The sequence below is a fragment of the Ammodytes marinus genome (genome assembly GCF_949987685.1).
Source record: "Ammodytes marinus genome assembly, chromosome: 24".
In the NCBI taxonomy this organism is placed as follows: domain Eukaryota; kingdom Metazoa; phylum Chordata; class Actinopteri; order Uranoscopiformes; family Ammodytidae; genus Ammodytes; species Ammodytes marinus.
The window spans coordinates 5,660,078-5,682,403 of NC_137228.1; the positions used below are offsets into that span (position 1 = coordinate 5,660,078).

The following is a 22,326-nucleotide window of genomic DNA, read 5'->3' on the forward strand; positions in this document are numbered from 1 at the left end:
TAATTTAACCCACATTCCTTTGGGCTATCTGAACTATAGTCAGTGGTTGGAATGAATGAATCACAATATGTATGGGTTTTGACATGGAGGTACTTGCCTTCATAGTCAGTGAAGAGATCATAAAGCCCTGGGGCCTCCTTCATAAAAATATTTATGAACATCAATAATTAATGCTCAGGGACACTTTTAGACATTAGCAATGGTTCTGCATTCTCAATTTTCCATATACGGATACACACATATAGAAATGTGCATGTCTGGCAACATTTTTGAATCTGAAGTTGGCCTACACTGCTTTGCATTTTGAAGCATGATTCCTTTAGCTGTAGCAAAACATACACCAGTGACATATCCCCCTTGTATTTATTACCTTGCACTTATCTAAAGTGTATTCAAGCGTCCATTGAAGTGCACATTGAGCACAGCATTGCATTATTTTCTTACAGGTCTCGCTTACATTTCCTTCCATAGTAATACGCATGCAGATCATGGGGACTACAGAATCTAAATCCACCAATAAGAGGGTGTCTGTGTGTATGTCTGTCTGTATGTGTGCTAAGTCCACAATCTAAAACATTTGATCTCAAGTATGGCAACATAAAACGTTTTAAACCTATTGGAGTGATTGCAATGAAGAATAACTGTTGGTGACGCACAGATTTTTCATTAAATTGCCATTAGTATCATGGCAAAGTGTTACGTTGTTCAATACTGGTGACATACCCATGTTTCTCTTCATAAGGAAGGTTTTATTTACAAGCAGAAACCAAGAAAATGACAGAATACAAAGATACATAGGACAAAATAATAGACAAGAATAGATAGAATAGACACAATGACTTAACAATAAAAAGGGGGTCGTCAGGAGGTCAGGAAGACACAGTACAACACATCATTTGGACTTGTGTGGAAGCTGGAAAATAATGGGTACAGCCATTATGGTGTGCTTTGTTTACTGTGTGTGTGTGTGTGTGTGTGTGTGTGTGTGTGTGTGTGTGTGTGTGTGTGTGTGTGTGTGTGTGTGTTGACCTTTTGACCTGCAATGGCTCTTACAACCCATGTCTTCAACTTGATTGGAGTACCCTTGGTCCACATAGTAAAACAACACCTATTAAATCTCAAAATAATATGTTTCATGCTGCATCTTTCGAAGACCCTACAACGGGCTCAAATCTCATCCATATCGAATGAAATTCCAAAAGTGTTCACGTGTGATGAGGTCATACTTGGTTGTTCTGCTTTTTCTATAAATGAGGCCCCTCGTTTAGTCTGTTAAAGGCAGCAGGCAGAGACAGAGCATTCAAGCGACACCCTCTGAAGAACAGGAAGATTAAAAAGAAGGGTGTTTTTAAGATTTTGGTATTTCTTTTACTAACAGTCTGGTCTGATAAAGAAAGGCCCTAGCCTAGAGGGGGCAGATCCACTTTCTTGGCTGTGTTTTTTTTTTCTAAAGCCAAGTCATCTAAGTATGGAACGAGAACATAAAACAACTGCAGCGATAAGGTGGAGATGAATACATGAAATGACAGAAAGAGAGAAACAAGCCTAAGAAAAGAAGAACAGAGCAGGGGAAAAAAAAGGAACCGGGCCTTTCTGTAATAATGAGCGCTGGTTTAAGACGCAGCACTGTACCATCTGTCGGGTTGCATTCGGTATCAATGCCTCCATGCATTGTATCTCTGTGTCCCTCCCTGTGCTGTAATCATGAATCTAGTGGAACAGAACAACCAAACAAACAAAAAAAACACAAGAAATGTTATCCGTCTTCCAGTTTCCCCCATGGTGGGTGGGCTCTGTTCACTTCCCATTTCAGAAGCTCGGACTCGGAAATGTGCGCGGCGTTGTCCGTCCTCCATCAGATGCTTTTGATGCTTTTGAGTCGGCGAAGGGATCATGGCGCGCAAAAGTACACACACAATGCCACCTTTGCACATCTTTGATCCAGATGCAAATAGGCTTGGCTGAGCACTATAAACACTCCGACGTTGGATTTGTCTTTCTCTTGTCATACTGGTCTCTCTGGATAGCCCTCTCTTCATGATGATTTACACTGTATCTTTGACAACACATGGAACATTGGTACATGATCATTTGAATACCAATGAGGACATGACAGTGCCCTCAATCTGAGAAAGTTGTTCTTCAATCCACACCCCGAAAAAAAAAGTTTGAGCCAAAGTAGTCACCCATTAACAATGATTCCCAAGCCACTGACTGATCATTTCAAGTTGCTGACGGACAGAAAACTCTGCTGTTTTATTCATTGAGTGGATGAAGGCTGGCGAGTGAGAGGAAGAGTGACTTTGGTGTCTCCCTGACTGCACATTTGCTCTGAGTTATTGCTGGCTTAATTGGCATGTTTCGAAGATGCGCCCTCTCTTCAAAGACATTAGAAAAAAACGAAAAAAAAAAAAACGCCATTGCTGCATAGTTAGCGATTGAGTCAAGGAATTCAAGCGTTTTTAATGAACTCAAAGCCAGAGGAGCTGTGTGATTATTTATTGATAGTATATGGACAGCGTGGAATGTTTTGTTGCACTCTCAAATTAGTCCGTCAGTCGTCAATGACAACTCATCCACTTTACATTGTCAGTTGTTTCTTTTGAGGTCAGCCTACTTGCAGAACCCCCCAATGTTATTTTGATCCGTGCATCTCTGCCTCTTTTTGTTTCTACTGACACAGACAAAACGGGACTCCCCGCGGACCAATTATTTTATCTTTCTCATCGGCGGCGTATGGCCTCGCTACTCCTGTGGTGCTAATGGCTATAGCTAAAGCGCTACATGATGTCCTCTGTTTTGTGTGTGTGTGTGTGCGTGGAAATGGCATTTGAGTGCACATGTTACAAGTGACAGGGCGGTGCGTATACCAGTGTGTATATTCTATTATGAGTCCTCTTCAGACTCCTCACAATGAGAGCTACGTACGTCTGTCTCCAGAGTAAGCCTGTCCAGCTCCAACAGAGAAACCAAAGAAATAAACACAGTGCTTAAAAAAAAGAAAAAAAAAAGTGAAAACTGTTGTTGCTGTCAAAGAAAGATGAAGAGTGAACGCGCAGGTCTAATGAAATTGGCAACATAGCCACAGAAGGCATTTCAGGACGATCTGGCGGTGGTGTAATGATTCTAGCGCCCTGGATTGTACCTAGTCCAGCCAATTTTGAGACAGGTGTTTACTCCAACTGAGTGGCCAGTGCCTACGGCTGTCTGCACAACAGCACATTGCATTTAGATTGGTGGGCCCCCATCAAAGTGAATGGGGTGGGTGGGAGGTGGTGTATTATATTGAAGTCTGCTTGAAACACTCCACGCACAAAGCCCTTCCAAGCAAGCTTCATCCACCCAGTTTTATTTTTTTTTAATTGGAAAAGACTTAAGCTTCAAAAGGTATAGGTTTCACAAAGGTCCTTTCCCCCATAGCTAGCAGTCCATTTTTGGAAATTGCATGTCGACTAAAATTCCGACGGAAAACTGAAATTGAAATGGAATGGAAACACTTCACATGTTGGAATGGATCCGGTGAGGACACATCCAAAAATAACTTTTCAGGTGGACATAAAAATACGTGTTCCTTCACAATGTCCATTTTATTTATATTTAGTCTAAGAAGAAACAAAACAAAATGGGACATTAACGTACAATGTTTGACAACCTTTAAAAGGGGTTGGTTCACAAACAAAACCCAATTTACTTTTTAACTTCATTTGGGACAAAGGCAGATATCTCAAAATGGCTGTTTGGCCACTTACCAGCCTCTCTGTTGTGCTATTCTTGTCCAGACCTGTCCAACATTATTTATGAAGGTAAGCTGCACGACTGATCGCAAGTAATGAGGCTAATAATAATATATTCCCCTCGCTGTATGTGGCACCAGAGAAATTATTTAAAAAAACAAAGTAAAGTGCTGCATGACTTGATGCCAGTCACAAGGGGTCAATAATTTAAACTAGAATTGCAATTCCTTGAAGAAATTGCGGTGTGAATGCTGACGCTGATGCTGAAGCTGATGCTGAATTTGACCCTTCACTGCTGAATGTTGATGAAGAACGAAGGATGAATATATCTGAATCAACAGAATGATTGAATGATACAATGTATGAAAAATGAATGAAAAATGAATGAATTATGACCTTGAAATTTGACCTCTAAACTACTCTGAGGTCATAATTGAGTCATAATAAACATCTGTGCAAAGTTAAAAGAAAATCCGTGTAAGTCTAAAATGTAGCTGTAACCGGGGCTTGAACCGCCAACTTTTAGTTCAGGGTAAACAATAAATAAAATTGTTCGGGGTAAACAGCTCTACCTCATGTGTCATCTACACTTAGCATGAGACATGTTCCACTTCACACAATGATATAAGTAGAAAATGTTATTCCACAAGCTGGATTCAATCCTGTGATTTTCTGATTACAAGACCAAGGCTTTAACCACTATACCACCAATCCTGTGCTAAAAACAGAGACCAGGTCTAATTTATAAAGAAACCTATATATTCCTATGGTGCTATATATTCCAAACTGCTACTTCTATCTCGCAAACCGTGAGTCTGAAAGACTTGCCCTCGTCAGACGGAAACGGGAAGAAACATAGTGAGACACTAGTTTGTTCAGTGTTTATTTCTCACCATAAAATAAAATTTCACTACATCATTATTTTAAACCGCAATATTTAAATTTGATAACTAAAAGAACCTTGTATTTTTTCAGACCTTTTTTGCTATCACTTTACCTTCATGTCCCAGTTATTTTATGATAAACCTGTACACAGAACATTTCAGAAAGGATATTGATGATAATCTTATTGACCTCTTAAGATAGAGTGGTGTAATCAAATCAACAGGTGTAAAAAATGTTCGTTCCAATATATGTTACATTGTAGGCTACCCTCTATGCATATATGCAAACATATACAAATGCATTGAGACATTGAATAATGCCCACCTTCAAAGTAAATCAGATAAAGTCTGTTGGAATATTTCTGTTAATTCACCATTTATTAAAATGTTATTGTTACATGAAAAATGTTAACCCCATAGAAAAAGGAAAATATAAAAGTCTGCCGATATAATATTTACAGCCTTACACCCTCAAAGCATGTCAGGAAAAACTTCTTAAAAACCTTTATCAGGGAAAAAAAAAAAATTGAAGAAACCTTTAGGTAGGCCAAGTCTTTGAGAGATCCCCTACCAGGACGACTGCGTGTGACAGACTAGTTAATGTTTGAATCTGTGATTGTCTGAAAGTCTTGTGCACAGTGTAGCTAATGTGGATGACACAATGTGTATCTTTGTACGGTGGTTAGCGGAAAGGAAACTGTCTCTTCTTCAAGTCATTCTTCCAGTGGCCAGATGATGAAGGGCAGCGACTGTTTCTGTTGAGCAGATGGACTCCCAAAGGAAATTGCTGTAGAGAAGATCAACAACAGAAAAATGTTTTACAATAAGACCAAATAACCAAATATGCATTTAATCACTTACATAAGAAGCAAGGTCAAATCTTATAAGTATCTTCTTACATGCTCAGTAAAGAGTTGTGGAGCCGCACTGCCTGCCCCTTATCTGCTTTTCCTCAGTCCATATGATTCTCTCCTATGGGATGGTTGGTCATGTGGCCATCTGGATGGACAGCTAACAGGAAGCATCTTTTTTTTGTTGAGTTGAGGACTCCAGGATACTGCTGCAGAAGACTCTCAGAGTAGTTTGCTGTAAAGATGAGGGGTAAATGTTATAATAAAACATTAATTAAATCACTTGTAGAACACACAAGTTCAAATGTTTGCGTAAAAAAGCATTAAATATAATCTACTTACGTTTTTGAAGCAGAGAGTTGAAGTGTCTTTTACTGCCTTGAGTTGACCTCTCCATGGTGCTGACGACTCAGCCTGGCACAGATCAAGTGAGAAAAAATCAGAAGCAATTGATCATTTCATGTTTTTCACATTGTGAGTGTCACTGATGGTTTGAGGTACAGGTACATTAGATAAAGAAAGTTTACTTACAAAATGCTTTGTTCCAGGTCAAGATGACCACTCGGGTTGATTGCCACTAGATTTTCCTGTTGCCCCAGTCTCACCATGTTTCCTCGATGCAGATCCATCACAACCGCCTCTCAGCCTGAAACCAAACCCAAATGTGCATTCTATGTTACTTACAATGAATACTGCGGACAGTGACAACAACCAAATCAGCATAGACATGCAGAGGATTTTAATACAACACTAATATAAAAAAATATGTAGTCACATACATGGCACTGTTCCAGAGAACTATGAAGGGCTTTGCAGACATCTGTGGTTGGTCTCTCTGCCTTGAGTAGATGTCTGTCAGGTCTGCTGTGAAGCCCAATGTTGGTGTTTCTAGAACTCTGGTGTAACTTCTGAGCTGAGGGGCCTCCCGAGTGACAACTGTGGGGCACTTATGTAGACAAATATACAGACAAAAAAGAAATGTATTAAATAGCAGTAATGTAGAGTGCAGCAGGAGCAATAATGAATCATTACAACTTCCCGCAATTACTGATAATGATCAAAGTTATGCCTTAGTTACCAGCACTTACTTGTAGTTTCCTGTCCACTTCTCAGGACTGCCATTATATTTTATATGTATAAATATATATGTATATATATATATATATATTGGGAGAATTGTTTATTCACAATTTAAAAGGGTCGACCATTTTTCAATACGTAGTAGTTGGATTATTTAAGCTTTGCCACCCACAATATAATTGAATATTTAGTCATCGGTTGCAAATGACGCTGGTTGGATATTGGTTGAATGAAGTTTAGGGGAAGAAGTATGAGTGAGAAGAAGCGATTTTAAATGTTGCATCATTTTTAATGAAATGTTGACGAATTTTGAAGTTAGGATTTATTTTGAAAATGTTGAATAAAAGCAGACGTGGTGAAGTTGTTGAAGATCTTAAAGTTTGAATGAAGTTTCTAGAATGAAGCATGTTGATATTTATCTTGAGTGAGATTGTCCCTCCATCCCACCCTCCCTCCCAGCCTGTAAAAGGCTGGAACAGCCGAAGCAGATTTTACAGCTTGGCTGACAAGGACAATCCCACCCACAAATGTATTAGTTTTTTTTTTATTTAGTATTTTTCTGGATTAAGTTTTGTTCAAGTAATATGTTATGTTAAGTAATAAGTCGATTTACAATCATCAATGCATTACACAATACTTAGTTTTGTTAAACTTAGCAATGGTTACCCAGGTTATATACTCTCAATTTACATTTCCAATATTTCTGAGGTAATCGTACAGTACACAGGATTGTGGTAACTGTAGTAAGTTTGGAGCAAGCCAGAATGCAGACAGCACTGTGGTCGAGAGATGTAAATGTGGTCCAAGAGTGTATTTTTGTCGGTGGTAGCGGCTGTGATAAGTTGCTCGTAACCTTTTGACTGAAACAGTTCAAGGATCGGCTTGCTTGCTCCGGACAACAGATTTTCATTAAAATCTCCGCAGACTATGATTGGATGATGATCCATAATTTCTAGCGAATCCAAGAGGCTTTGCAAGTTGGAAAGGAATGAGTGTATGCTGTAGCTTGGAGGCTTGTAAACAGCAGCGATCAGCGCATTGAATGGGGCTTCAAGCTTGACAACTGTAAACTCAATGTCAGTAGCATTGTGTACGTACTGCTTTTCACGGACTTGTATATGGTCTTTTACATAGATAGCGACTCCGCCACCATTTTTGCGAACCATGTCAGGAAAGTTTGTGTACGAGACATTTCGGTTGCGATTGAACATCTTGTACCCTTGTAAATGGAGACTTTGAGCGACAAATGATCCTTGTAAGTGAGTTTCTGTTAGACACAGGACATCAGCAAGGTGAAGTTCATGGTGACTCTTGATATCAGCGATGTGAGACGGAAGTCCTTCTGTGTTGTGGTGGATGACGGTGAGAATATCTGGCCTGTTTAATGTCGCTGTGACATTCAGTAGAGGCATTAAATGTTCAAATGAAGCTTCTGCCATGGCTGCAAGACCTATTTTGACTTGTGGATTAGCATATATTTTTGTCTCATCAAAATCTAGAATATGAAGTCCACTGAGGGAAGTAACTCTGCTGAGAGCAACATAGGCCATGCCTGGCTCAAAGATGCTTTTTAGTGAGACTGCGGCGGAGGACCTTGTCATGCCTTGAACCTTGTGTATTGTACAAGCAAACGCAAGTTTTAAAGGAAACTGCCTGCGGACCACTCCCTTTTGCTTCAGTTTTTCTTCATCTCTATCAATGTACACAATATTATCAGCTGCACTGATATTGCTGGGATTTCTTGCCACATCTAGTTCTAGTCCAAGTTTGTTGACGTGTGAAGCACTACCGCCATCACTGGTCACTATTTTCGCAATACATGCAAATGTTCCATTGCAGAGACCAGACTGCACGTTGATATTTCTTGTAAGCATGACACGAGCGCCTAAAGCAACTTTAATTGAGTCAGGTAACTCTTTATTGTCCCCTTTAAAAGGTGTAGCTTCTCTCGCCATTCTACCAGTTCTGGGATCTTTTCGATAGTCGTCTGCATCTATCTTTATGATGTCAGAGTGAAACCGCTCTAGTGATGTCGAATTATGTGCATCAACCTGTTTATTTGTAGCGAAGACGTGGAGTATGTCTTTTGGACAGTGTGCCGGATCAGCGACAGCCTGTGAAAGCAAAGCTTTGTCTTGGTTGGATAATGCCTCTTCCTTCTCTTTAACGCGGATGCGGTTCAGCATCTCAGCAAATGGGACGTCGTCTTTCTGACGCATAATCTCAGTCAACGTGATAATCTGAAATTGGTCGCGCCAGAGGTCGATCTGAGTTGGATCATAGACGCACAACGGTTTAGACTGTCGAACAGGAGGGAGCTGATTGAAATCACCCACGGCGAGGACACACATCCCACCGAAAGGTCTGTGATTTCCTTTGATTTGTTTCAATCTGGCATCGACATAGGCAAAGAGAGACTTTGAAACCATACTGATTTCATCAATTATGAGTATCTCTGCATTTGAAAGCTCTGCCCTGACTTCATCTAGTTTATTACCAAGACCATTGAACGGAGGCTTTAAACTTCTCGGCAGCTTTAGGAGACAATGCAATGTTGTGCCTGAAATGTTGAAAGCGGCGGTGCCAGTAAACGCGGTTAACAGGACGGTAGGTTTTGACATGTCCGATTCCTCTGCATTACGTGGAAGCCTAGACAATATTTTGGATGCTTCTGCGTGGATGCATTTGATAAGATGAGACTTGCCTGTTCCAGCACCACCGTTAATGAAATAGAAGAACGGTTCCACATTTAAACCACAGACGCGTTTTATGCTCCAGTCTCTGATGGCGTAGAAAACGGACGCTTGCTTTTGGTTTAAATTTTGATACATTTGCCGCAACATTGCGGGATCTATCTCAGGGGCTTCTCTCATGATGGCAACTTCTGGTCTGTTTTCTGTCCTCAGATTATAGTCCGGCACGTTCTCTTGCACGTTATCCTCATCAGCTGGTCTTGCTTCAAGTTCCTCAATGCATTCTAACCTTTGTAGTTCACATTCGGGAGCCAGATTACACCATTCGTTTATTATAACACCATTCTGTTCAAACTCTGCGATGGCACTATCAATGTCTTCCCTGTGTTTTTCATATTTTTCTCGGTTTCGTTTCACGACACAAGACACCATCTCAGGGCGCTCTGTACCTCGTATCCAAATGCCAGCACGTTCGTGGAAGGACTGGTTGGTGGGGTAGTGTATGGATTTTAGCTCCGTCTGTGCGCGATACGGGACGTAAAGCTTTAGTAATGTGCCGTGAAATTCCTCAGGATTCTTCTCCTGTGAGAAACAACGATATTTAATAACAGCGGGTTTACCGTTTGTTCTTCTCTGAACAAATCCCATCTCATTCAGTAGGGGCACTACGTTGGGACCTTTTGCCTGTTTGCCATAGACAATTCTACAAGTGGAAGCAAAATCGGCCAAGCACATTGCCTCAAAGTCTGGAGTTTCTGGTCTGCATTGGTACTTGTCAGGTAATCCGTTCATCCACAAATTAACAGAGTCTGGCGTTCTGTTCTCTAGGAAGGACATGGGGTAACTCATTTTTAGCGCGTTGTCATCAGTCTGTACAAATATGACCTGGCGTGAACACTGTTTCATGCGTAGACCACATGCACGGGCCACACACTCTTGAGCACTGACCTCTCTTTTCTTAGAGTACGCCTGCATTACCAGTTTCATCTCATCGCTCTCATTTACATTTTCATGACTTGAATTTTGAATCATTGATTTGAGGTATTCACTTAAACCGTGTTCAGCTTTGCTGATGTAGCTGCAGATGTACATGATACACGAGTAAGGGTTGAGAATGAACTGTATATCTAAATTAGCATCCCAGGCTTCAAGGAGGGCAGGATTGTATCCATTTACCCACGAGTCTTTTGGATCACGCTTTAGAACCACCTCACTTGCTTTGGCTTTAATACACAGGCATTCTATGTATTCCTCAACCGTGAGGTCACATGACGCCAACATCTGTTCTAAAGTCAGAGATGCGCTCTCAGCTACATCGTTTAACCGCTTTAGTGCGTTGAGCTTTCTTATTGCCACCAACTCTCTCTCATCTTCATCTTCCAATACTTTAGATCGTATTATCATGGTTTCTGGGGCTGGGATTTTAGGAAATCCAAAACGGCAGTTGGCATTGGAATATTTAACACATGTCTTTGAATGTGTTTTGCTGTGCATCTGAACTTCTGTAACTTTTTTGTGCAGTTCAGGTTGTGTGTTTGGATCAGGCAACTGAGCTGTGATGTATTTGGAAACGAAATCACAAACCGTCTGATCAGAGTCTTCTTCAAACACAGGAGCTCCTTCTACCCATACGAGACAGTGTATGTGTGGGCTTCCACGGTGCTGAAATTCCAATCTCAAAAACCAGTCCACCACTTTACCGATGGGTTGAGCGGGTGACAGTATCAAATCTCTGAACAGAGCCTCAACACGTTTGTCAAAAAGTCGCATAGAGGTCACCGGGTTTGATCTTAAGATGGACGCTTTCGCCTGCCAATCGAGTGCATCAAAATTCACTTGTTCGCCTTGTTGAGCTTTAATGGCTGTAATAACCTCTTTCCAGCGCATTTCAGCAGCAGAAAATGTAAGAAAGAATGTTGGCGTCCCCATCTGACGAATCATCGAGAATAAATCTTTGGTCGTCTTCTCCCAAAACGCGGGGGAGCCTCTGAGTGGTGTCATGAATCGGATTGCATCTTTGTTACGCACAAGTTTTTCAACCTCATGCTTGTTCTGCAACATTGCATTGGTTATTTTGCGACCATCTCGTGTAAAAGGTTTTGCTTTACGCAGCTGTATTGACATGCTGGAAGTGGCCTGATGTATTTCGCTTACAAACTGAGCGAAAAAGAGATAGTTTGTATCCCTAGCAAAACGGTTGTCTGCACAGCAAAGTCTAGTTTTGAAATAACTGCAGGGTGTTATTGTTTTGCGACGGTTTTCGTCTAGAGTGTTTTTACCAGTGGGAAACTGAACGGGAAAAGCCATTGCCTCTAGGTTAGGAGTTTTGAAAAAGCTTACTGGTTTGTTTCCCTCAGCGGGTGCAACCGAGTAGATTCCCTCACTAAAACTTAATATTTCATCTGTCAAATCAGTTGGTTGTAGACATGACTCGAGAGCAACGGCGCCATTAGGTTCATCACTCTCCTGTTCAATATTTTCAGACTGCTGCTGTGGTTGCTGACCATCAGACAACTGACTATTTGTATCCTGTTCATCGTTCTCAGAATCCATTTCTGCCTCAAAGAGTGCATCGTTCTCAAAGCTGTCAATTTCCATCATATCTTCAACATTATAGTCCGTATCATCCATGTTTTCCTCATCCGAGTCATTTGCTTCCTCATCAATTAATGGGTCACAAAGCTCTTCCTCATCTCGGATTGTTATGTCAGTATACTGCGGATGGACCTCTTTTAGTTTAAGCAAAGCCCTCACTAGTTTAGTCCATGTTACACTTTGGTAAAGTTGATGGCCGGTATAGCACAATTTCCTCTTAAGTTTAACTCTCATGACCTGAGACTCACTTCTTAGTCTCGGTAAGGCATTTACCGTTTCTTGTACTTCTGATGGGACGCAGACCAAGTTTCCACAAATCTGGCGCTGACCTCCCTTCGGGAGTGGGATAATTTTGGCGAATGTTATGCATTTGGAAATGAGATGCCTCTCCAAAATGTTTAAATCACAGAGTTCAGTGGGAATATCTGCTAGTTCTAGATTGTTAGCTATGGCAAGTGGTGGCATACTTCCAGTTTTAAGGTGCTCATGGCAAGTGTGACAGATCCACTCTTTTTTTCTTTCAGCTGGTACTGTGCATTGTTGAGCATTTTGACACTCATCAGTACAGACATGAACAAACTTCCCTGTCAGGCAGGTTTGAGCAACAAGTGGATTTGTATTGTACTTTGATCTATTGCAACATTTCACTTGATTTGGAAACAAAGATCGATGGCAGCACGTGCAGCCATGTATTGGGGCCTTTTTGATATTGGATCGAAAAACTTCTATAGCATCTCGCATCTGCATGTCTTCCATCGCATCTCTAATGAGACTGTCATCCATAGAATCTCTAATAGGACTGTCATCCCTTTGGTTTTGCCTTCTTTGCATGCGTCTGTATTTTTGTCTTATTCTCATCGCACAGTTCATGCGATGAGTCATTCCAAATGCACGATTGCTTTGGTATTTGTTTCTCATGCGTTGTCTCATTGTTTCTTTCTGTCTGGCTCTAAATGCAGGGTCCTTTGCATAACGAGTGGTTACATTAGACTTTTTAGTTTGTCTGAAACGAGCATCTAAGCGATAGCGGGTGCATGTGTATGACCTCTGCTTCTGCTTGAAGCTTTCACTTTGCCTGTAACGGTTGGTTATATACGACCTTTGCTTGTCCTTAAAGCTTTCGCTTTGCCTGTAACGGTTGGTTATATACGACCTTTGCTTCTGCTTAAAGCTTTCGCTTTGCCTGTAACGGTTGGTTATATACGACCTCTGCTTCTGCTTAAAGCTTTCGCTTTGCCTGTAACGATTGGTTATATACGACCTTCGCTTGTCCTTAAATCTTTCGTCTTGCCTGTAACGATTTGTTAAGTTATGCTTCTGCCTCTGCCGGAAGTCGGAGTCGTGTTGATAGCGAGAAGTTGTGTAGGACTTCTTTCTTTTTCTGTAAGAATTGTCATGGGATTTGCTCACTTCTTTAGCGTACCTTTCCCTCTCTTTCCTCTTTTTCTTTTGGAGGGGAGTTTCAGTGTTTTTGTCATGTTTTGCCTTTGCCTTCTCTGCAGCCATCATTCTTCTTTTATACTTTATCCTTGCATGTTTGGGAAGTTTAGATAGATTTGGTATAGCTCTGTGGTCCTTTTCTGGATTATCTAATGTATAACATTCTGAACCTGCATTGCTACACACATGTATTAATTCACTTGAATCTGATGTAACGTCTGCATAGGGGGTATAGGCTGTATCTGAGCATGATGGCAACAACATCTCAGTTTCAGGCTGTGTTACACTGGAAATAGTGTGAACGTTTTGCTCCCTCATGTGTGAAACTTCTGCATTTGCATCGACATGAGCCACATTTTCTTCTACAGAGATTTCCTCTACACTTTGAACAACCACATCTGATTGCATGTCAGCACAGGGTGTAGACTCTGTAACTGAGCTTGACGGCAAAGACATTTCAATGTCAGGCTGTGTAACACTGACCGTAGTGTTATCGATATGCCCCCTCGTGTGTAAAACAGCAGTGTCTGCATTAGAGTTTACGTGAACAACATTTTCATTCACAGAGGCTTCATCTACACTCTGAAAAAGCACAGGGATTAGTTCATAAGGAGCCTCTGGGCTGGTGCCTAACAAGGTAAAGATTGTGCAAAGTTTGGTTTGCAGATCTCTTAAATGGTTGAAAGTGAACATGACAGCTGTTCCAGTACTGTCTGGGCCAATGGGAAGGCCATCAGGTCGTCTTGTGTGTGGGTCAAAAAATCCATACCTTGCTTGCTGGTCTCGGAAAACAGCAATGAAGACATGGCTCATTACCAACAGAGCGAAGTTCACTCCAGATGTCAAGCACTGAAGTCCGTCTGAAAGGTTTAAGAAGTCGCCTTCTGCAGGAGTAGATGTAAACATTCCATACATTGAGTTACATTTTGTCATTATGTGATGCAGTCTGTAGCCACGTACAACCTCAGGAATTTCATCTCTATTCAAATGTCCATGAACTATCCTTCCATCTTTTATCAACTGTTCCACTGTTTCCACATACATTGAATAGCCACGATCTAAAACAAGATCAAGGTCTGCGCTTTTAAGGTGACTTAACTCGTGCAGGAAAGCTAAAAATGTTGCAGAGTTACAGGAGCACTGACTGTTGTTGGCATCATGATATGTATAATGGTTCTGGCTGCGGGATGCTAACTCACATGTCACATTAGCATTAGAAGGCTCAGAAACATTTACCTCTCTGTTGCTGTAAGGATCAGAATGTTCCACAGGTTCAGCTTGTTTTGAGGATAGAAACTCACTTAACTTCAGCCAGCGTACTTTTGAAGCTTGAGATTTCTTTCCTTTTTTTGGCATGGTCTCTGATTTCTCAAAGGTTCAAAGTTCTCAAAAGGTTTGCTTATCAAAGGTTTTTTCTGAAAACGTTTGAGAAAGGTTTTTTCTCAAAAGGTTTGAGAAAGGTTTGCGTCAAAAAGTTTTGCTTCAAAAAAGGTTTGCGTCAAAAAGATTTGCTTCAAAGGTTTTTTTCTGCAAACTGACTAGTCTCAGACTCAGTCAGAGGTGAATAAAAGAAGAGAGAAATCTGGATTTTGATACAAGGGTAGAGAGAGCAAGCAAGCTTTGGGGAGGTAGATCTGAATGTCCCCGGGAATACTGACTAGTACTTCTCAGTCAGAGCGTGACACAGGGAGAGAGAAGACAGATTTAGCAGAGAGTACAGACAGAGCAGAAAGCGACCGCTTGCCCAGACTGTGAATCTGCAACAAGAAGCGGTCAAAGGGGTTGGGGGTTGGGATGGTAGAGTCAGGGTACAAGACCAGGCGTCTGGAAAACAGAGAGTGGAAAACAATTATTAATTTGAAATACATTCTTCCTAGCAATTGCAGAAATAGTTGCCTAATTGCATGTAGGGCTGGCCATAATAGATCAAATATTCTATATTGTTTTGTTTTTACAATACAATTAGTCAGCAAATTATCTTTATTTCATTGAGCAGTAACAGTCTTTTCCCTATGTTAAGGAACGGTGCTGCGCCACTGTTAAACAGCATTTAGTTAATGAATAGAGCGGGTGGGTGCCACCACATAAACTGCTGAACAACAGGTGTTGGACTGAATACCTAGTAGGTCTATATGGCTGCCTATCATCCACGTCGCTCTCGGTTTCTCTGTTTGACAGCAGGGAGCGTATGTGAGAGAGACACACATACATTATCTGCAAACACACAGCCCGCTGCCAGTGACTTAACTCATTACACTCTTATCAAAAAGCTGTTCATGAAGAACAGGTACAAATCAAGTGTAAATTGGTCCTGCTTTTCACTGTGGTGGGACGTCTTGGTAACTTCCTACTATCAGTACACTAGCGTGTTAAATTAAATAATAAGCTAATACACATGGCTGGCTCAGCGCTGTCATTGCACTGCCAGCCCCTGTAGCAGTAGTGGACAGGTGGTGGGACACTGAAGCAGTGATGCAGACATCATGCTTTGTTTGTGTATTATCTATCTCCACTCTTATCATGCGACACAATGAATCAATAATGAAACTTTTATAAATTGATGTTTATGGATTTGTTGATACAGTCCTAATTTTGTCCATGAAGGAGCTTAGGTTAATAATACCCAGGGGGCAAAACACCCTTTTTTCAGAAAACAGACATGGATTGTTGTAAAAGGTTGTTCTCTATAAATAATATCTAGGACCCTCAAGGATTACAATCTGGTGAGCTACGTACTGGAAAGCAAGAGGGTTTATCTTAAACCATGAAATGTTGCCAGTTGATTACTGACAGAACAATTATTTTCTGTATTTTTTTCAGAAAGGTTCGAATAAATATGCACATTTGCAATATCCAACTCATTATGTGTATATTTGCATCTCTTTAAAAATCAATTATCTAGATGTTGGGTAAAGCCAGAGTATATTATGTGTAGTATATAAATTATAATAGCCATATGCATGCGCTCGTTGGATGCAATGAGGCCCAGTGTGAGGATGGAGTGTGAAGTAGCAGCAGGTAATACGTCCACAAACCCCCACATATATATGTGTGTGAGTGTGTGTGTGTGTGTGTGTGTGTGTGTGTACACCCCTCACATTTCTTTGCCCCTGATGAACTCCTCTGTTGTTTTTGCAGTTTTTTTTGGATCATTATCTTGCTGCATGATGAAGGATCTTCCAATCAGTTTGGTTGCATCTTTCTTTAAATTGGCAGACAAAATGTTCCTGTATACTTCTGAGTTCATTTTGCTGTTGCCATCATGTGTTACTGTGTTGTTGTCAAGATGCACCTTTACCAAAGTGATGGAAAGGCTAAAGTTTAGAGAAAGAAAGAATCTGCTCATAATCCCAAACATACAAGCTCATCTGTGAAACACGGTGGAGGCAATGTCATGGCTTGGGCTTGCATGGCTTCTTCTCGGATGGGCTCATTAATCTTCATTGATGATGTAACACATGATGGCAACAGCAAAATGAACTCTATGGTTGCGTTCCGAATCGCATACTTTCTACTATATAGTATGTAGAAAAAAGATTTAGGATGTCCCGATTCTTGTGGCCAGATTTAGGATGGTTAGAATACCCGGATGGTCTACTTCATGCGGCCAAGATTGTTAGTGTTGAAAAGTGCATCCTATTTGGGCGATTCTGACCCACAATCCAGTGCGCACGTGAAGTGACGTAACATCGACGAAGCCTATAGGTCCATGTTATGAAAACAAACGGGGATGCGACGGATATAAAAGCAAGAGGCAAGATCAAGGCGCAATGTTATGATGAAATAAGAGAGAAAAGTATGTCCCAATAGTATGTCTACTGCATCCTAACTAGATTCTTTTTATCGTCGGATGTAGTATGTAGAATAGAAAAAAGAAAGAGTATGCGATTCGGAACGCAACCTAAGTCTACAGAAACATTTTGTCTGCCAATTTAAGGAAAGATGCAACCAAACTGATTGGAAGATCCTCCATCATGCATCAAGATAATGATCCAAAACACAACAAAGGAGTTAATCAGGGGCAAGAAGTGGAAGGTTATAGACTGGCCATGTCAATCTCCAGACTTAAACCCTATAGAGCATGCATTTTACCTGCCAAAGAGGAGACTTAAGAGAGTAACCCCCTAACACAAACAGCAACTGAATGAGGCTGCATTGAAAGCCTGGAAAAGCATCACAAAAGAAGAATGTAAAAGTTTGGTGATGTCACTGGGTCACAGGCTTGATGCAGTTATTGCAAGCAATGGATTTGCGACAACATATTACGTTTTATTCACTTTAATTTATTTAAAGTCTATCTGTTCCTATACTTCTGCTCGCCTAAAAATGTGGTGTTCCTTTTCAAAAAATGCTATCTTCTAAGTTGTGTATCGGATCCAGATGTGAATACCTGGAAATGAAACCTGAAATGTTGATCTAGTCTCATATTCATCGTTTGGTGTCAAACCCAAATGTTTCCAGTCTACAGCAAAAATAAAGTAATTGGCCTCACCGTTCCAATACTATTGGAGGGGACTGTATGTGTATATTTGCATCTCTTTAAAAATCCATTATCTGGATGTTGGGTAAAGCCAGAGGTCAAATTTATATTATTTCGTTTTTACAATATGTCCAAAGTCATTACAGAACAGATTTTGGATACAGCCTTTTTTATATATAAATAGAGAAACACTATATACAGGTCATAACAATGCATTTTGATCATGTTTTTAAGAAGAAAATGTTTCATAAATAAGACAATGAACAACATATGAGCAAATCCTTCTGCAATAACCTTTGGTATAGTGCAAAGAATGATTATTGAAAGTTTAGTTGGATATCACAAAAAGCTATTTGCCTCAGTAACAATGAAAGGGATGCCTCTCCTATGATGGACAGACAGACAATGGGAGTCAGGACATTATCTCAACATTTTTTTTTCCAGTATTCCCAACTTCTAAAGAAGTTAACTAAACTTTCAATAATCATTCTTACTCTGATTTGTCAGACATTCTGTTCTTAAAAACACAAAAATAGATTTTAAGACCTAGTATAGTATTATTCAGTTTTTTAGAATAAAAAAGGCTGTATCCAAAATCTGTTCTGTATTGCCAGATTTTCATATTTATTCAAACATTTCTTAAAAAACAAAAATACAAAAAGTAATTGTTCTAATGTCAGTAATCCACTGGTAAAGTTTTGTGATATCTATACATTAAATATGTTACCCCATTCACCTGCAGTCTCTCGCCTTAAACCATGGCCCTGATTTGCTATTACCAGGTTGTCCACCCAGGTTGTGATCCTTGAATGCCCTACATATACTTTCTGGTGAAAAAACTTTTACAACATTCCATGTCTACAAACCTACTTTGCCCCCTGGGCATAATGCAAATTAGGGGTGCAAACTATTCACTTACGATATGTGTTTTTTGTACATCAATGTGTAAATGTTTGGTGATTATACAGAAGGGACTGAATAAAAGTAAAATTATCCAGTCAATGATGTATTATGTTGTCAATACCAGCACACATTCTCCTTTACTCACCAGTTAAGCACAATTATTCTCCTTGTTCTTTTCTAAAAGGAGATAAAAAAAAGATGTTAGACATGTCTTGACTCCTCATTCTATGAGTATGTGTGTACAGCTAGCAACATGACACAAACACTATAACTATCTGCTAGCCAAAGTTATTTTAAAAATACCCTGTATATAGGCCTAAACAAACCAATTACTGAAATTATTGTATTGGTATCCAAAACAGTGTTGTGCAACTCCAGTCAGGCATCCTGGGTCATCTTACAGACAGACAGACAGACAGACACACACACACACACACACAAGGAGCTTAGGTTATAATGCAGATTAGGTGTGCGAACTATTCACTAATCAGAAGTTTATTTTGGATATCAATGTTTTTTTTATACAGAAGGGACTGAATAAAAGTAAAATTATCCAGTCAATTATGTAGGCTACTCTGTTGTCAATACCAGCTCATATTCTACATTACTCACCAACAAAGCATGACACACACACTACAACTAGCTAGTTCACACACACACAAAATACATTATTCTACATGAGTATGCACGTCAAACAGCTAGCAACATGTCTCTCTCTCTCTGGACACAGCAATTATCAGCTAGACCAAGTGACGCACACACACACACGGAGCTTAGGTTATAATGCAGATTAGGTGTGCAAACTATTCACTAATCAGAAGTTTATTTTGGATATCAATGTTTTTTTTTATACAGAAGGGACTGAATAAAAGTAAAATTATCCAGTCAATTATGTAGGCTACTCTGTTGTCAATACCAGCACACACACACACACACACACACACACACACACACACACACACACACACACACACACACACACACACAGCATTAAATCCCATTATTCTACATTACTATGCACGTTAAACAGCTAGCAACATGTCTCTCTCCCTCTCTCCAACACACACACACACGCGCGCAAAATACCCTCAGTTCTGTCCCGTTAAACAGCTCTGTCTCTCTCCAACTGACACACACACACACGCACACACACACACGCGCACACACGCACACACACACACACACACACACACACACACACACACACACACACACACACACACACGCGACAAAGTACTATCTGCTAGAAGTTATATAAAAAATGCCCTGAGAAGGCCTACTGTACGCAAACAGAGTATTAGCATTATAGCATTAGCTTTAAAACCCACTGTCATGCTAACATATACCAAAAACAGCAAACAACATTTTTATTAGGGGGATATGAGGATTTACTGGTAGTATGCTACTCTAAACATACTGACAGCTTTAATTTTTGAATTTCCAGCTTAACTTTGGTGTCTTAGTGTTAGAGAGTGAACAAGAAGACGTTTCTTTTTTAGTTCGGGGGCTGACTTTGTTAATTTAGAAAGCTAAAGTTGACATTAGCGGCTAAATGTCCGTCGAGTGCTAACAATTATCAGGGGCTGTAAAGCCGTTGGCATGAAAACAACACAAGTTATGCTGCTGAGACGGTGTATTTCCTGCAATGTGTAACCCCCATAGTTATCAAGACAATAACTGATAAAACATTATTTTAAACAACTCAGCCTTCGTGTTTTATGGTGAAAGAGTTGGACGTTAATCACTCACCTCAGACCGAGCGAAGAACTCTAGCTTGGCAGCTGCACGTGCAGGATACTGATACGGGACGCATTCAAGGACCGTTGTCATTCCGAACATTAAACACAAGATTGTTTCTCAAGCCCAGTTCAGGCCAAAGATTAGCAGCTAACTCCATCCAGTAATGTACTGAACTGCATGGATAGGCTACAATAACGTTTTCACGCACATATCAATATGTATATATAGGTTAGATGCATTTATATGATTATTATAAACAGCTGTACAGTTTGTTTGGATCGCGCTCTCTCATCTCTCTCTCTCTCTCTCTCTCTCTCTAGGTGCGCGTGTGACAGCTCTCTGCACAGAGCCACATACTGCACTAAAAACAGACTGTAACTCGCTCAATTCTGAACCGATTTTCATGAAATTTTGTTTGTTATGAAGATAGAACAATGAATCATGATACTGATTACGTGTTGGAATTAAATTCAGTTACGGGGCCGCTGACCCACAGACTTTGTGTGTGTGTGTGCTCACGGGGAACTTTAGGAGGGGGCGGGGGTGAGGACGCTGACGTGCGTTGCCTAGGCGACTGCGGGCTTTCCAAGATGGCGGCCGTTTAACAAGAAACGTTTTGATACTCACACTAGCACAATGATAAGGCCATGATATAGTATTATTGTATTGATCACATTTGGTTTACGTTTATGTTCTGTTTCAGACACATTTTTATTTCAACTGCAACTCATGCAACCATTGAAAACACTGACATAAAAGTGTATATAATAGTATAAAGTGTTTTCAAAAGTATTTTATTAAAACATTTTCATACGAGACAAGTTAAATGTAAAACTCCACTTACCGGCAGTTGAAGTTGAAGTTCTTAGTTTGTAGACATCCAAAATTATTATCTCTCTTGTTGACTGTTTGCCTGCAGCATCCTTAGTTACTGCAGCAAATTAACAGAGATTGGCCCATCATTTCTAGCTAAAAATATTTGGGCTGTCAAACGATTGACATTTTTAATCAGATTAATCACAGGGTAGCAATGAAACGGCCCGTTTCATTGCGGACTGTTGGGTAAAAGAAAGGGCGATGTCCAACCCGAAAATAGCCTACTGGCAGCGCGACGCAACATTCAGCTCAGTAGTCCCCTCGGGAGACGTGCATGGTGCTGTCGGAGCTCACCAGCGCGCAGGGACTTATTTTCTCCCAATGTGAGATTCTCAGTTTGCATAACTTTTGCCAGCACTTCAAGATCGGATCATCAGTGCAGTTTTCATAGGCTTAGGTGGCGATTGATTCACCCCGTCAACTCATGCACTGAGTAACATGAAAGAAAACCAGAGCTAACCAGAACTAAGCATGCAGTTGCCTAGTGTTTGATATTAACATCATATTATGCAAATGTAATGTATCATACAGAAAAATGTGGAATACAATGTGTTGGTTGGTCTAGATAATAACCTAATGATTTAATCAGTTCATCTGGGAGGTAATCCGAAGTTAATTGATCACGTCACGTTCATGTCCATGCACAGTGTGTATTGAGTTTATTTATTTTTTTAAATGGGGCTGCCCTCAGTTGCCCATGCACTGTGTATAGTCTATACAGCCTTTTTCAGCCTTGTCTGTGGAAAAAAAAATAGCTGGACAACAGAGTTCTTCTGCTTCGTTCCTCTCACTGCATTTAGATGCATTCACTCTATTACAGAGAAATATGTCCCATAAAAGAAAAAGAGCACCAAGCCCAACCCAGAGGACCCTGCATAATATTTTATTTAAATTAATATTTTCATGGAAAATCCAAGTGTCTTTGTTCAATAGCTTCTAATTCACCCGACCTAGTGTCTCCAAATTATTTGTTCACACAATTCTTCAGATTGAGCCTCTTAATTTTCCTCTCAAAGTGCACCAGATTCATGCATTTCACTTAAAAAAGGT

At 40.3% G+C, this 22,326-nt stretch overlaps 1 protein-coding gene across 2 annotated transcripts; it reads right to left on the bottom strand.

Annotated features, from left to right (window-relative positions):
• Window positions 1-4,668: 4,668 nt before the first annotated feature.
• LOC307270030 (uncharacterized protein) lies at window positions 4,669-18,839 on the bottom strand. Of its 2 annotated transcripts, XR_013845524.1 has the most exons (8): window positions 18,806-18,839; window positions 14,514-15,101; window positions 14,047-14,161; window positions 6,249-6,415; window positions 6,001-6,115; window positions 5,812-5,883; window positions 5,518-5,704; window positions 4,669-5,405 (listed from the first exon to the last, which is right to left on the bottom strand). XR_013845524.1 is itself a non-coding variant. In XM_080053159.1 (5 exons), the coding sequence occupies exon 1, from the start codon at window positions 13,344-13,346 to the stop codon at window positions 7,236-7,238; it is 6,111 nt and encodes a 2,036-aa protein (XP_079909285.1). In that variant the 5' UTR covers window positions 13,347-13,510; the 3' UTR covers window positions 4,669-5,405; window positions 5,518-5,704; window positions 5,812-5,883; window positions 6,001-6,115; window positions 6,249-7,235. The 2 variants fall into 2 exon arrangements, 1 of the variants encoding a protein (XP_079909285.1); XM_080053159.1 differs by lacking the exons at window positions 14,047-14,161; window positions 14,514-15,101; window positions 18,806-18,839 and having other exon boundaries at window positions 6,249-13,510.
• Between the last annotated feature and the right edge of the window lie 3,487 nt (window positions 18,840-22,326).